The sequence below is a fragment of the Muntiacus reevesi genome, chromosome 6 (genome assembly GCF_963930625.1).
Source record: "Muntiacus reevesi chromosome 6, mMunRee1.1, whole genome shotgun sequence".
Lineage (NCBI taxonomy): Eukaryota > Metazoa > Chordata > Mammalia > Artiodactyla > Cervidae > Muntiacus > Muntiacus reevesi.
This window is the reverse complement of record NC_089254.1, coordinates 91,520,265-91,537,087: the sequence shown is the minus strand read 5'-3', so window position 1 is coordinate 91,537,087 and position 16,823 is coordinate 91,520,265. Positions and strand designations below refer to the sequence as shown.

The window sequence follows — 16,823 nt, the reverse complement described above, 5'->3', positions numbered from 1 at the left end:
TGGTCAGAGGCACAAACTTCCAGTTATAAGATAAATAAGTACTAGAAATGAGTAACACTGCATTATGAAATAGGAAAGTTGTTAAGAAAGTGAATCTTAGAGTTCTTGGTACAAGGATAATTTGTGTCTTTTATTTTTATTGTATCTATGTTAGATAATGGACATTAACTAAACCTATTGTGACAATCATTTCAGAACATATGTAAATCAAACCATAATGCTGTATACCTTAAACCTTATACAGTGATGCGTGTCAATTAATTCTCAATAAAGCTGGGGGAAAAAGAATTCTTCCTGTGTACTGTTCCTCACACCCACCCACACAGATAACTAAATAGAATGTAGGGGCCATTTCTGAAATGTGGGAGTACTTAGTTAGATGTGTGTAGCTCCACCCAGCATTGTGAGTTCATGAATAGCTGCACCCTGCCTGGAGTGAGCAGTTTAAGGGACAAGATCTTGACTTTAACTGAGAGGTGCCCTCTCTGCCCCAACCAACCGCCCTTGCCTCCTTGGCAATAACTTTCTCCCAGTCCGTGCCACCAGAAAGCTCCCACACATCCCCAATGTCCAGGGTAGTGAGACCGCTCCCCCGTACCCTAACTCTCACAGGCCAGGCCGGGTTCACCCTTAGGGTTCAGTTGGATATGGTGGGGGCAGGGCTTATTTGGAGATTATTCATGATTCAGCAGTGGTGTTCATTAGAGGTAGTCATATTTCGGGGCTAGGAAGCATATGCCTTCCTGTACACATTTTTGAGGTGGATCTTTGCAAAGCAACACAAATAGTACTCTGTACTTCCTGCCCATTTCTGGTCCCCTCCTTCTGGTGGTAAATCTTACGTTTTCTGTTTCTCTTGCAGAGCATGCTTGAGAAGGGAGGATAAAATCAACTTTTAGAAGAAGGAAAATTCCTTCAACGTTAATTCCAGAGGTGGAACATTTTTTTTTTCCCCTAGTAAGAAAGCAACCCATTTAAAGAGAAGATCATTACAGAGAAACATCGGAGAGCAAATTCAGCAGAAGCGTATCACGGTTTGATCAGCAGCAGTTTGCAAAGCCAAGGCCTAGATCAGGGATCATCCGCCAAGGACATGGCGCAGTGTTAATAAACCCCATGTATGATGATTACAAAGAAAGGCAGCCCTCTCCACCGTGTGTACTTTCTATTCAACTTTCCCTTCTAACCAGGCTCCATCATTTGGTGAACCTGGGCTCCCACAGAGCCGGGGCTTGGAATCAAGGGCTGAGGTCCCTGGAGTGGGGAGAAGAGAAGGCCTCCATCTCCGGCCAGCAGTGTTGGCGGAACAGGCTCCACTGTGGCATGTCAGGATTCTCCCTTTTCCTTTTCTGCCTTGACTGTCTAAAAGCTACTTTATTTTAACGTATTATGGTGATCATGTAAGAAGACAAAAAGAAAATGTACCTCTCTTACTGGAATAATGTTTCTGATTACAAGTGAAATAAGGCATTTTTTTATAAAGGCAACCTGGCTTCTGCAACCTCTCCTCTTATCATGAATACCGACATCTTTACTTCATTCACTATCAATAATAAATATATTTTCTGACAAAGACTGTCATAGTCTGGGGCCTTGTGTGTGTGTTGTTGTTGTTATTTTTTCTTTTTTTGTTGGGTTAAGTGGTTATCCTTATGGAAATTGAGTTGATTTATAATGTTATTAATTTCCTTTTGTGTGGTACCTTTCCTCTAAAAAGCTCCAACACATTTTGCAGAACCTCAGACAGGCAAAAGAGGGTTATAATTTGCTTCCCGGGTAGGTAGGATTCAATAAGATCTTTACAAATTGCATGAACCTTCCTTTCTTTGAGTCATCCTGCCTGGGGCAAGCGCTAGTTCCTGGGTTAGGCACTTCTGACCCTGCAATGCTAGAAAAATGTTAAAAGGAAGAAGAAAAACAAATTAACCCTGAGAGCTTCTTCTCTTTCTGATTTTATCAAAACTTCCTGATTTTAACTCTCACTTTTCTACCAGCGAATTGGTGTTTCTGCACTGGAAGTTGGAAATGAGCATCCATGCCGAATGGAAAGATCTTTCTGGAAAATGAAGAAGGGAAAACCAGTGCTCTGTGATGTCATCTAAACATCTCTTGACAGTAGATGGGCTCCGGAGTCAGGTGCATCTGTGTTCAGATTGTGGCTCTGCTGCCTACCACCTGGGGGATCTAGCTAAGCTGCCCCACCAGACTAAGCCTCAGATTCCTCAACTGTAAATCGAGGGGAAAGGCAGGAACCTGCTTTGTAGGCTTATGGGGAAGAGTCAAGATGCTTTCCACATCCATTCAGTCAGGTCCATTGTTGGATATGTGATGATAATAAAACGTATTTGGAGTTGGGGGCATGGAAAGAACATCCACACACCTTTTGGAGAAAGTTGGGATGCATCTCACATGTCAGGAAAATTTCAGCCAGCTCCTCTTAAGTGTCAGCGTGGCTTCTCATGCATCTGAATTCCCAGGGTGGCTCTATTTGTTTGGCATCTTTGTGGACACACCTATAAACCTGATGTTGATTCTGAGTGACATTGGGGATACTCCTCAAATAATTATTGAAAGGCTCTGTGACTCTTGTTTAATGAAACTTTTCTTTTTGTTAAATGATGCAAAAGAAGCTGCATTCATTTCAGCGTGAATGAAGGAAGCCTTGGTAACTTGAACAGCGGCACATTCTGTCAGGAAGGCATCCAGGTAGCTGCCTGGGAGAAATAATAGGTACACATAAACAAATGTGTACACGGTGACTTGCTGCAGTGTTTGCAAATCAGCTAACTCACAGATTCCCTCCTATACTGCTTTGTTTTGCAATTTAGAGCCAAGAACTTGGCACATCCCAGGCTGCCAGTCTTGTTGGCTGGCAGAGAGATACAGCACGGAAGAGTCAGGCACTTCACGCTGGTTAAATCCATGAAAACAGGAGGTGGTTTGTCAGGGCATCTCTCTCCCAGCACCATTATTAACTTCTCGTCCAGATAAGCAAGGTGCATGCAAGAGGGAAAGACCACACTTCAGGAGAAATAAAAGGTGAAATGATGCCTTTTCCTGCACCTTGGAGCCCCCCCTGTGAATTGTATCACAGCTCTGCCCAGGTCAACTGTTAACCTCAAGACAGCTGTTTGGGAAGAATGTTGTGATCTGTGTCAGGCTCATGGGAGCGGCACATTCCAATCAGTATCTTCATTAAGGAGAACATACCTTGAACCACAACTGTTTGGCTCATGAAGCCAAGAAGAATAAAGTATCTTGAAAGCTGGTCAGATGTTATCACACTAAACTAATGTCTGGTGAACTTCTAGAAGACAGCAGGGTCTAATCAGCATCAAGTCCTGCCTTTGGAAAGTCAATAACTTATTACAGAAAATGTGCCAATGTGCAATGGTTTAAAATATTGACTGACCATTATTAATAGTGAATGTGGGCTGCTAAAAGTCAGGCGCTGGTGGCCTGCTCATCCACCAGTGAGACTCCGCTCCATAGCAGCTCTAAGCTGCTGGTGTTTTGCTTCAAACTGAAAAAGCAGCCAGACATCCTCTTAGGAGTCCAGGCTTAGGAGTCAAGATTCTTAGCTTGACATCTTGCAGGTTAAGACATGGACACGGAATTAAAGGGAGGGGACAAGGGCATACTGTCCGTAAGAGAGAACACTGCCTCTTGGCGATCCAAGCTGTTCTCAGCTTGACATCTTTCAGCCCACAGGTATAATTGCTTTCACCAGAAACCTGCAGGATAATTCTCTTTCCCCCGTTTCTGTGAGCTGTAGAAGCTGACCCTTTGAAGATACAAGAATTAGAGCAGTTGAACAATTCAAAGAGTAGCAGTGACTTAACTGTGATGGGTCTGTTTTGACTTACAATTCTTGATAAGCTAGTACTTTAAATGAACAAGTTAATGTATATTTGTTTCTTTGTCATGGCTCCCCCATGTTTTCATCTATTTCTCAGCTTCCCCCTTTAGTTGTTCCATCTTTATCTCCTTCTCTAGACTCTTCCATGTATTTAAACTTTTCTCACTGTTGTTAGCTTTCCAGGCCCACCTCCTGACACATTCGCCATTATCTTGGGTACAGAATCCTACGCTGTTGGTCTGAGTTCTGTGCTCTGACCCATTGGATCGAGTCACTTCCCCTCGGGTTTCTCTGTTTCTTTGATTCTTTTCCATTACAACAAGTGATTTTATTTCTTCCCATGCCTTGCAGCATGTGGGATCTTAGTTCCCTGACCAGGGATCAAACCCATGCCCCCTGCATTGGGAGCTTGGAATTTTAGCCACTGGACCATCAGGGAAGTCCCTGTAACAAGTGATTTTTGATACTTCCCTTTCTTCCTTAGCCTCCTAGTTCTAGTAATGTATTTAGAACTTACTATCTTCACGACCCAGATAATCACAATGGTGTGATCACTCACCTAGAGCGAGACATGCTGGAATGTGAAGTCAAGTGGGCCTTAGAAAGCATCACTTAGAACAAAGCTAATGGATGTGATGGAATTCCAGTTGAGCTATTTCAAATCCTGAAAGATGATGCTGTGAAAGTGCTGCATTCAATATGCCAGCAAATTTGGAAAACTCAACAGTGGCCACAGGACTGTAAAAGGTCAGTTTTCATTCCAATCTCTAAGAAAGGCAATCCCAAAGAATGCTCAAACTACTGCACAATTGCACTCATCTCACACGCTAGTAGAGTAATGCTCAAAATTCTCCAAGCCAGACTTCAGCAATACGTGAACCGAGAACTTCCAGATGTTCAAGCTGGTTTTAGGAAAGACAGAGGAACCAGAGATCAAATTGCCAATATCTGCTAAATCATCAAAAAAGCAAGAGAGTTCCAGAAAAACATCTATTTCTGCTTTCTTGACTACGCCAAAGCCTTCAACTGTGTGGATCACAATAAACTATGGAAAATTCTGAAGGAGATGGGAATACCAAACCACCTGACCTGCCTCTTGAGAAACCTGTATGCAGGTCAGGAAGCAACAGTTAGAACTGGACATGGGACAACAGACTGGTTCCAAGTAGGAAAAGGAGTACGTTAAGGCTGTGTATTGTCACCCTGCTTATTTAACTTATATGCAGAGTACATCATGAGAAACGCTGGGCTGGAAGAAGCACAAGCTGGAATCAAGATTTCTGGGAGAAATATCAATAACCTCAGATATGCAGATGACACCACCCTTATGGCAGAGAGTGAAGAGGAACTAAAAAGCTTCTTGATGAAAGTGAAAGAAGAGAGTGAAAAAGTTGGCTTAAAGCTCAACATTCAGAAAACTAAGATCATGGCATTTGGTCCCATCACCTCATGGGAAATAGATGGGGAGACAGTGGAAACAGTGTCAGACTTTATTTTTTGGGGCTCCACAATCACTGCAGATGGTGACTGCAGCCATGAAATTAAAAGACGCTTACTCCTTGGAAGGAAAGTTATGACCAACCTGAACAGCATATTAAAAAGCAGAGACATTACTTTGCCAAGAAAGGTCCGTCTAGTCAAGGCTATGTTTTTTCCAGTGGTCATGTATGGATGTGAGAGTTGGACTGTGAAGAAAGCTGAACACTGAAAAATTGATACTTTTGAACTATGGTGTTGGAGAAAACTCTTCAGAGTCTCTTGGACTGCAGGGAGATCCAACCAGTCTGTCCTGAAGGAGATAGGTCCTGGGTGTTCATTGGAGGGACTGATGCTGAAGCTGAAACTCCAGTACTTTGGCCACCTCATGCGAAGAGTTGACTCATTGGAAAAGACCCTGATGCTGGGAGGGATTGGGGGCAGGAGGAGAGGGGACAACAGAGGATGAGATGGTTGGATGGCATCACCGACTCGATGGGCATGGGTTTGAGTGAACTTCGGGAGTTTGTGATGGACAGGGAGGCCTGGCGTGCTGCGATTCATGGGGCTGCAAAGAATCTGACACGACTGAGCAACTGAACTAACTATCATTTAGTCTTTAAAATTTTTAGTTCTTAGTTTATAAACATGGCAAATAGAACTTTTAAATTCTTGGGGTGAGGGGAAGCCTTAAATTTGTATTTAGTTCTCTGTGGCCATTGATTTTATTTTTTCTTATAGTTTATGATCTGCATTAGAGAAATGGTTTCTCATCATTTGCCCCAAGGGATTTAACCAGTGGGCCAGCTGTGTCCATTCTGAAATGTTGCCTTAAGAACTTGTTCCATTTTTGTGCCAGTGAAACCCGCAATCCAGGCCACCCCCAGAAAAAGAGCCTGTTATGCTGTTGCTGTTAACCTGCATTTGTCTAAACAACACACAGGCTGGTTATTCAAGTCCATGATTTATTTTTATATTTATACTAGACATTTGTTTTGGCTTCTTGTCTTGCCGAGTCCTTAATACAGTGTTATGGTTTTCAGTTTTCACTCTCTCCTTCCCTTGATCTACTTGGTGTTGGAGGTTCCAACAGTGACTGAAACCATGGAAAAGGAATTAAAGAGAGGGCATCAGGCCATCCTATCTGTAAGATGAAATGCTGACTTTTGGTGATCCAGGCTGTGTGGAGAAAAAGGCTAGACATTATCCCATAAACTCCTTGTCATTTCACCAGCCTCTGTCATTCGGAATCCACTAGGACATGAAGAGAAAAGTCCCTTTTAATTATTTCAATTTAGCTGATCTATAACTATCCATTTTACTATCATCCCCATCCCCCGTTGGAGATGGGAGTAGTCAGGGATTTTCTAGGCTCCATAGAATAGGAAATTTTGAGACTGGCCTTGTATCCCATGGAGGTTGACTCCTGCCTTGATGTACCTTGGAGAGCACTCTTCGAAGAGTGGGTTGGCTTGATACGCACCAGAGACAAAGTGAACTAGACCTTACCCAGAATGAAATCATCTCACTCATATGACAAGGTCCCTTACAGTAAGAATTTTGACCAAAGTACCAGAGAGCTTAAGCAACTCTCAGTTTCATTAAAAGAACAAAATAATACAAAAAAACACTCAGAGTCATTGGGAAAAAAGTGGCCAACCACCTAAGTCATCCTCCTACCTCCAGGCTGATGTTTGGATGAAGATGGTGAAATTTTACATTCTATCTGTGTCCTCTCTCCTGGTGCCTCCCAGTATCAGTTTTGCTGGGAGAACCCCTATAAAAATGTTGAATTGCTTTAGAGGAGAGCAGAAGTCATCATCCAAATTAGAGGTGTTCCACTTTTCCTACAAGTTGCCTTGAACCTTCCAAATAGACCCTCAGCCTTCTCCAGACCATGGTAATATGCCCTGTGGTTTAGTGGACAGTTCAGTGTAGAGTTCAGTTTGGATTCAGGAAATGTGGTCACCATATTATGACTTTCAGTTAAGGAATTTGGAAACCAAAATTTGAAACGGTCAACTTCAGTCCCTGGAACTCCCTCAAGCCAAGTCAACTCTAAACAGAAAGCAGCTGTACTTCAATTGAATGCAGTGCTCCGGACTTCTTCAAGTGAGTTTGTTGGAGCAAGACCGCCACACGCTTCAGACACACGCTGGAAAGCTTGACTTGTCTCACCTCGCTGACCCCTGCATTGTCTGTGGCTCTCCTGGGAGCATCCTTACTGCTCTGTGGTCCCTGTCACTTTGCTGAGAGGACAGCCTGCTTTGAATATCACCCCCTAAGTAAATTATATTTCCATAATGGTTTTTAAATGCAAATGTGTCGATTGAGATCAGTGGCCACGTTGCAGGATACCCCTCTGCTCCAGGGCTTCCCTGGTGTCTCAGATGGTAAAGAATCCATCTGCGATGCAGGAGACCTGGATTCGATCCCTGGGTTGGGAAGATCTCCTGGAGGAGCTCTTGGCTACCCACTCCAGTATTCTTGCCTGGAGAATCCCACGCACAGAGGAGCCTGCCAGCCTACACTCCATGGGTTTGCAAAGGATCGGACACGTCCGAGTGACTAAGCACATGCATACTCTGCTCCAGCTAGGCCTTTCCTTCCTACACTTGGTCCTAGGAGTGGCCATGCCAGGGCTGGACCCCAAGTGGCCCGTGTTTGGGGAGCCACCTGCAATGCCCTTTGCTATCAAGTCTGCCCACAGGTCCATATCAGTCAGTGCCCACAGCACAGGTCGAAGGCCTGTGCTTGCTCACTCCCTGTCCCTGGAGAACATACACAGCGAGGGTTGAAGGCCAGATGACTGGGTCCAATTGCTTATTTTCTGCTGCCTGAGCGGTTTAAGAAACAAGGGTAAAAACCATTTGCTTCATTTCATAGCCCTGGGCCATGTTTCTCAGTCAACATCAAACCATAGATGCAATGCCAGCCTGCAAATTTCAGCTTTGCCTTGCATCTCCCTAAGGTAATGTGCAGTCTGATCTCAGAAGCATGACCACAGAGTCATTGAAAATACGATTCAACAGTGAACTGAAGTGGCAATGTCATCTTATTTCAAGGCCGGCTGCAGGGCAAGAGCTGGGAGCTTAGCTCTTAACAGAGGGTAAAGAGGATGTCAGCTCACCTGCTGGTGGGAGTTCGAGTTTCCTCAGTGTTCTTAAAAGCCGATTGCAGCAGCCACGTTTTAAATGTGAGTCCACACACTTTACCCTGAGGTGGTTAACACAGAACTTGGAAATCTCAGTAACTAAGGTGAAGGTGATTTTCTTTGCCTGGAGATGGCTCTATCAGCCAAGTTAGATGTCATTGTATAGAAGTAGCCTAGAGGGGTTATGCATCACCATTAAGATATTACTATTTCAGGAACATGGGAAATTATTGTCCTGAGTTTTTATAACCACTTCCAACTCCTTCACTGTACGAGTGGCTTATTCATCACCGTATGGACCACCCATACCACTTAGCTCACCACTCCTGCATTTTCTTCTACCGAGGAAAGGGTAGTACCTGTAGTACAATGTCACACTGGATTGGCCTGAATCATTCATACATTGATTCATCAAACCAGCAGAAGCTACCTCTGGGCCCCTGTCACTGTTCCTGGAGTCAGGGAAATACTGATCAACATGATGGACAAGGTCCTGACCTCATGGAGCTTATGTTCTTGAAGTAGGGAGGAAGGCTTAAACATTAATGTCAGGGAGTAATAAATGTTCTGTGAAATATTGCAGCAAGGAAAAGGAATAGCTCAGGGAGAGGGAATAAGTCTTGGAGGGGAGGGTATGCTATATTAGTGGGCAATAAAGATGGCTAAATGTGACATTTGACAGATTCTTGAGTGTAGTGAGGGGACCATTCATATGAAGATCTGGGGAAGTGTATTCCAGGCTAGGGGAGCAGTGAACACAAGGTCCTGAGGTGGGAACGAGTTTGATATGTTGGGGGAACAGCAAGGACATCCCAGGGGCTTGAGTGGAATGAAATAGGCAATGCTGGCAGATGGTTCAGAGAGGTAGGCAGAACTATGTTGTCCATGGTAAGAGTTTAAGTTTTTATGCTGAGCATGGTTCGAGCAACAATGGGAAAAAAAAAAGAACTTTGGAGGGTTTGGTGCATGGTCATCAGTTGATCTGATCCACATTTTTAAAAGATCACTAGCTGCTGTGTGAAGAATTATCTGAAGTATGGCTAAAGTGGAAGCAGGGGGAATATTAGAAGACTGTACCATTAATGATGAAGTAAAGGACTTCCTTGGAGAAGGAAATGGCAACCCACTCTAGTATTCTTGCCTGGAGAATCCCAGGGACGGGGGAGCCTGGTGGGCTGCCATCTATGGGGTCGCACAGAGTTGGTCATGACTGAAGCGACTTAGCAGCAGCAGCAGCAAAGGACTTTTCCTGGTGGTCCAGTGGTTAAGAGTCTGTACTCCCAATGCAGAGAGCCCAGGTTTGATCCTTGGTCAGGGAACTAGATCTCATATGCCACAACTAAGAGTCCACGTGCTGCAATGAAGATATCATGTACCACAACCAAATTAAAAAAAAAAAAAAAATGATGAAGTAAGAGGTGCTGACTGGGACTAGGATGGCAGCAGGAGAGAGAGGTCATCACATGAAGGATGTCTGTAGATGCAAGTGGGCCCAATAAAACTGATGACTGCCTTAAATGTGGGGTGTGAGGAAAAGAGCCCCAAGATTTCCCTGAGCAACTAGCAGAACGATGATGTCATTTACTGTGTTGGAGACATGACTCTAGCAGGTTCAAGTTTGATCCCATCAGGTGGAATATATAAATCACAGTTCCAAGCCGCAATGCTAAGTAGGCATTAGGTCCCTTCTGGGGCTATAGAAAGAAGACTGAGGCATCCCTGTTGAGATGGCACAGAGCCTGGACACTGGTTGTGCTCACCATGTGAGTGAATGCACAGGGTGAAAAGGGATGAAGGCTTAACCCTATGGCTCACTGAAGAGGTGAGCCAAGGGTGAGCCAAGAGGAGCGGCAGGACAGTCAGGGAGGTGGGAGACCAATCCAGGCTGACCTGCGATCCAGGGGAAGAAAGTGTTCCAAGGAGAGAGTGACCAGCTGTGCTAAACGCTGCTGGTGGACTGAATAAGATGAGTACAGAATTAACCAAAGGTCTGGCAACCTGAAGGCCACTTGACGAGGAGTTTTGGTGACTGGTGAGGATGAAGGCCTGGTCACGTAGGGTTGAGACAAGCATGGGTTTGGAAAGTGGAGACAGAAGAGGCCACATTTTTGAGAAGTTCTGCTGTGTGAGGAGCTGGGGGTGGGAGAGGTAGGTGGGGGAGATGCAAGGTGATCAAAAGGTACAAACTCCCAGCTATAAAAGAAATAAATATAAAATAAATGTAAAGTAAATAACTGCCTGCCAGTGCTGGAGACATAAGAGATGAGGTTCGATCCCTGGGTTGGGAAGATCCCCTGGAGGAGGGCATGGCAGCCCACTCCAGTATTCTTGCCTGGAGAATCCCCATGGACAGAGAGGAGCCTGGTGGGCTACAGCCCACAGGATCCCACAATGTCAGACATGACTGAAGCAACTGAGCATGCACGCAAAGTAAGAAGTAATAAGCAATGTCATGTATAGCATGGTGAGCATAGTTAATAATACCGTATTAAATACTTAAAAGTTGCTGATAGTAGATCTTAAAAGTTCTCATCACAAGAAAAAAATTTTGTAACTACATATAGTGACGATGTTCGGAGAAGGCAGTGGCACCCCACTCCAGTCCTCTTGCCTGGAAAATCCCATGGGTGGAGGAGCCTGGTAGGCAGCAGTCCATGGGGTCGCTAAGAGTCGGACACGACTGAGCGACTTCACTTTCACTTTTCACTTTCATGCATTGGAGAAGGAAATGGCAACCCACTCCAGTGTTCTTGCCTGGAGAATCCCGGGGATGGGGGAGCCTGGTGGGCTGCCATCTATGGGGTTGCACAGAGTCAGACACGACTGAAGCAACTTAGCAGCAGCAGCAGCAGCAGCATGGTGATGATGTTAACTAGATTTAATGTGGAGGTCATTTCACAATATATATAAACATTGAATCAGGTTATTCACCTGAAACTAATATAATACTGTATGTCAATTATATCTCAATTAAAATATACACATATATACCTATATATATATATATATATATATACACACACACACACACACACACACACACACATACACACACATACCTATGAAAAGTGAAAGTGTTAGTCATGTTCAACTCCTTGTGACCCCACCAGATGGTAGCCTGCCAAGTTCCTCTGTCCATGGAATTCTCCAGGCAAGAAGAGTGGGTTGACTACACCCTTTTCCAGGGGATCTTCCTGACCCAGGGATTGAACCCAGGTCTCCTGCATTGCAGGCAGATTCTTTACCAGCTGAACCACCGGGGAAGCCATATTTATAGTGCTCGGTCAGTTGGATAGCTACATGGGACAAAAAGGAAATTGGACTGTACCTCATTCCTCACTCAGAAGTCAGTTTGAATTGTAATATCATTTAAATGAGTAAGTAAAACTAATGCCTCTAGAATACAATATAGAATAGCTTCACGACCTCAGCCAAAGGAAATACTCCTTAAAACAGAATACAAAAATGGTAACCATAAGGGAAAAGGTTGATAAATTGGATTACTTTAAGAATTTCTATTCATCAAAACACCATGAAGAGAGTGAAAAGGCAAATCTTAAGAGAGAAGATATTTGTGAAGCATAAGGCAACAAAGGGCTCACATCCAGACTATATAAAGAACTACAAATCAGTAAGAAAAGGCAACTGAACAGAAGAAATGAGCAATGAGAAATGAGACTGAAATAAGCACTTCGCAGGAAGTAAATATCTAAATGGCCAATAAGCGTATGAAATATACTCAACAGCATCGCTAATTAGAGACACGCAGATTAAATTCACAACGAGATGCCACCATTCATCCACCAGAATGGCAAAAACTAAAAAGATGGAAAAAAAACCTGCCTGTTGACAAGGATACAAAGCCACTAGCTTCTCATACATTGCTGGTAAGAGTGCAAGTGGGTGCAACCAGTTTGGGACATGATCTGGCATCATCTGTTAAAGCTGAACACATTGTCTCAGTTGTAACAAAATTCCTCTAGATGACTGGGTGGCTTATAAACAATACAAATTTATTTCTCGCAGTTCCAGAAGCTGGGAAGTCAGGATCAAGGTGCTGGTGGATTTGGTGTCTGGTGCAGGCCAGACACAAATCTATAGATGATAATCTTCTCTTGTACCCTCCTATGATGGAAGGGGTGAGAGGGCTTTCTGAGGTCTCTCTATTTATTAGGGTACCAGTCCCACTCATGACAGATATCCCCTCATGCCCTAATCACCTCCCAAAGGCTCCACCTCCAGATATCCTCATAAAGGGGGTTAGGTTTCAGCATATGAATTTTGAGGCAGCATAAACATTCAGTCTATTGCATGGACCCATACTCGATGACCCAGCAATACCATTCCTATGTACATACCTAGAGAATGTTCAATAGCATTCACAATAGCTGCAAAGTAAGAAGCAATCATATGTGCATCATAATAAAAGCGATATGTATATATATATATACATTGTGACATATGGAATATTATGCAGTAATACAGATGAGTGAGTTATGGTTACAAGTAAAAATGGATGCTCACAAACTGTTGAGCAAAAGAAGCCAAGGACTTAAAAAAAGACATGTTGTGGGACTTGCCTGGTGGTCCAGTGGTTAAGAATCTGCCTGCCGATGCTGGGGACTCGGGTTTGATCTCGGGTCCGGGAGGACCTCGCATGCTTCGGGACAGCTAGGCCCCTGCCCCACAGCTCCTGAGCCTGCACACCTAGAGCTCCTGCTCCCCCAAGAGAAGCCCACACCCCGCAACCAAGTAGCCTCCGCTCACCGCAACCAGAGAAAGCCAGAGTGCAGCAACAAAGACCCACTGCAGCCAAATAAATAAAAGATTTTTAAAAAGACATGTATAATTCCACTTATAAACTTCTTAAAATGGCGAGATAAATGATAGTGTTTATGGACAGATGCTTATGTGGTAAAACTACATAGAGAAATAAGGAAGAGTTATCATAAATGGATAGCAGTTACGTTCCTGGGGGTCGGAGTGGGTACTGATGCATGCATGCCTGTGGGCATGTTCAGTCATGTTGGACTCTTTTCAACCTCATGGACTGTAGTCTGCCTGGCCCCTCTGTCAGATACTGGAGTGGGTTGCCATTTCCTCCTCCAGGGGATCTTCCTGACCCAGGGATCCAACTCGCATCTCCTGTGTCTCCTGCATTGGCAGGTGGATTATTTACCAACTGAGCCCCCTGGGTACTGATGAGTCAGGGCACAGATGGGTCTTCAGGGGTCTTGGTGCTGTTCTGTTTCTTTGAGTGATTAATGGATCTAGTTAATTATGCTAATTTATCAAGCTATACACTTGTTTTGTGTGCTTCACTGTGTGTCTTATACTTCACAATGTAAAGAGCTCAAGATAAATTTAAACAGGTTCAGACTTATCCCTGCGACAAAGTCATCTCTGCTACCTTGATAATTACCAGTGATTGACATTTGTTGAGTATTCTGAGTCAAAAGCTCAGAATATAACTATTTTATATGTATTACCTCTGTTTGCAATAATCCTAAAAGTTAGCTACTTTTGTTATCCCTGTTTTCCAGATAAGAAAACTGAGGCTTGGCAGGGTAAGTAACTTGCCAATGGTCATACAGCTAGTAAATGTCAGCCCTCTCTAGATGTCTGGCTCTTAACTGCTGTATATTCTCTCCATACACGCGTCATCCTGCCGATAGATGTTTAGGGCACCCTTCAAATCCCTCACAGCATCTATTCCAGTGCAGTTGTACAGTATAAGTTCTCAGTAAATGTTGAGTGAATGATGAATAAAAACCCCATTCTTTTCATCCGCTTCCTCTCATGTACTGGGTGCTGCAGTGCAAGATTTTCTTGCCTGGGCGAAGTTCCTAAAGTTTCAAGCGGAGGAAAAATAACAGGAAAGCCTCCTGCTTGAAGCTGATGCGAGTTTTGCTCGCTGGGGTCTGTCATACAAGTTCCCTGTTTCCGTTTTTACTTTCCCTGAGCTCCCAGACATCTGCCTAGCTACATCGTGTTCCTCCCTTGGCCTGCCACCCAGGAAGCGGAGATGGAGCTGTAGCCAGGCTGTGTGCATGCCCGCTGCTTCCGCCTCCGAAGGGGGTCCCAGGTGGGCTAGAGGGTGCAGGGCGCCGAGCCCAGCTATTCCAAATAAAACTCCCAGTCTCCCCACCGCTGCTGGTTTCCCAAGGTCTCCTGAGGCAAAAAGACTTGGGAAGGGAAGTACTTGGAGGTCTGGAACTTTCAGGCCATGTTCAGGGGCGGTGTGTCAACGTTGGAGCCACTCACCAATGCAGTTGTGCACAGATCCTCTGCGTGGGGCTCCAGGAGGCATCCCCAGCTCAGCCTTTGCCACCTGCCTTCCCTGGGTGCTCCTCTCCTGGTGTCAGAAGATTAAAACTAAACAGCCACAAAAAAAAGAAGAAATCAAAGTTTGAGAACTCTGCATCCATGGTTTCCTGGATGATTTTGGCCACAGTCTCAAGTGGTCCAAAACAGCTGATTATTAACAATTCCCCACCCACCACTCACCTCTCCGACACTGGCTTCTTCTGGCTTTTGACCACCCACCCACTTTATGTTCCTGTTACCAATACCTGAATTCTAGAGGTCCCTGGACTTCCTTACTTATCTACACCTACCGACGCCCACCCACGAGTACTGTCCATTTGGAACTGACAGTCTTTTAGAGCCAGGAGAACTTGGGCCAACCCTTTGTTTTATAGACAGCTTGAATCCACGTAAATAACATCCACATAAATAACATAAATAAGTGAGGATTACTGGGCACCGAAAAGGTTACAGGTGGTCTAAAATGTCCCTCAGGAAAGTCTCTATAAATCTGTAGAGGGTGATGTAAAAGGGTCAAGGTCTCTCCTAGGTCTTTTTTCTATAATCTCTTCCTCTAGCATGTGATAAATGATGTTTGCTGAGGCCTGAGTGTTAATACCCTTCTTGACAGATAGAACCTTGAGTTTGTTCAAGCATCAGCCTTTCAGGGGAAATGAGTATTCCCTACCCAACCCCCAGTGGTGAATCTTTGATTAACCCAAGGCTATCACTTTCCTTGCCAGTGTCCATACCTAGGTTTAGGAATGGACATGTGACATAATTCTGGCCAATGGGATTTGAGGAAAGTTTCCTGAGTGCTGGGAAAGTTAAAAAGCAAATTAGTAAGGCTGGGTCATGTGTCCCCTGGAGGCCTTGAGTGTTGCTCTGGGAGTATACGAGGCCTGGAGCGTGGAGTAAGAGACTTGAGGGCAGAAACCAAGACGGGGGGGGTAACAGAGGCAAAAGATGAGCAGAGCCTGGGCATCAGACAAACTGCTCTATCGTTGGGATTTTTGTTGCAAGAGGTGGTATGTTAATACTTTTCCTTTATTGGTTGAGTTGGGTTTGCTGTTACTTAAAGCCGAAAACCTCCTGACCGATCCGTTTGCATTTGACAAGCATGCAGGCTTCTCTCCCACTTCCTGTTCTCCTTCTGTCATTAGGGCACCAATTTCAGACTAGCTTTCTTCTTAGGAGAGGTTGGGTTTTTAATGAGATCCTTATAATCCATCATGTGTGTCTCCTTCTCACCAAATGCTTGGTCAAGGTTAGACTTTTAATCTCTAGTTGTGGGATAGAACAGTGTTAAATGAAGTCCCAATCAGGTCCATCAAAATCACATGGAAAATAACCAAAGGATCTCAACAGACCTTTCTCCAAAGAAAATGCACAGATTGCCAGTAAACAAATGAAAAGATAGTCAGCATCACTAATCGTTAGGGAAGTGCCAGTCAAAGCCACAGTGAGATGCCACTTCACACCCACTAGGAAGGCTGTGAACAAAAGCAATGACGTTAGCAAGTTTTGGTGAGGATGTGGACTATACAGAACTCTCATCCACTGCTGGTCAGAGTGAAGGGATACAGCCAGTTTAGAAGAGTCTGCTAGTTCCTCAAATGGCTGAACATGGAATTGCTATACGACCCAGCAACTCCACCCCTAGGAATACACCCAAGAGAAATGAAAATAGGCCCCCACAAACACTTGTACTTGAATGTTTATAGTGAAGTGAAGTTGCTCAGTCATGTACAACTCTTTGCGATCCCATTGACTCTAGCCTACGAGGCTCCTCCATCCATGGAGTTTTCCAGGTAAGAGTACTGGAATGGGTTGCCATTTCCTCCTCCAGGGGATCTTCCCAACCAAGAATACTGGAGTGGGTAGCCATTCCTTTTTCCAGGGGATCTTCCCAACCCAGGGATCAAACCCGGGTCTCCCACAGTGCAGGTGGATTCTTTATCAGCTGAGCCACAAGGGAAGCACATGTTTATAGTAGTAGTATTCATAATAGTCAAAAAGGAGAAATAC

The 16,823-nt window shown here is 44.4% G+C and overlaps 1 protein-coding gene across 1 annotated transcript in view; it reads left to right on the top strand.

The window, feature by feature from the left end:
* The window catches only part of CHCHD3 (coiled-coil-helix-coiled-coil-helix domain containing 3), a 287,381-nt gene extending 285,806 nt beyond the window's left edge, over positions 1-1,575 (top strand). Inside the window, exon 8 of the mRNA XM_065939307.1 lies at positions 863-1,575. Within this exon, the coding sequence (XP_065795379.1) occupies positions 863-886 (24 nt within the window). The 3' untranslated portion in view covers positions 887-1,575. The remainder of the gene's footprint in view (positions 1-862) is intronic.
* The last annotated feature ends 15,248 nt before the right edge of the window (positions 1,576-16,823 follow it).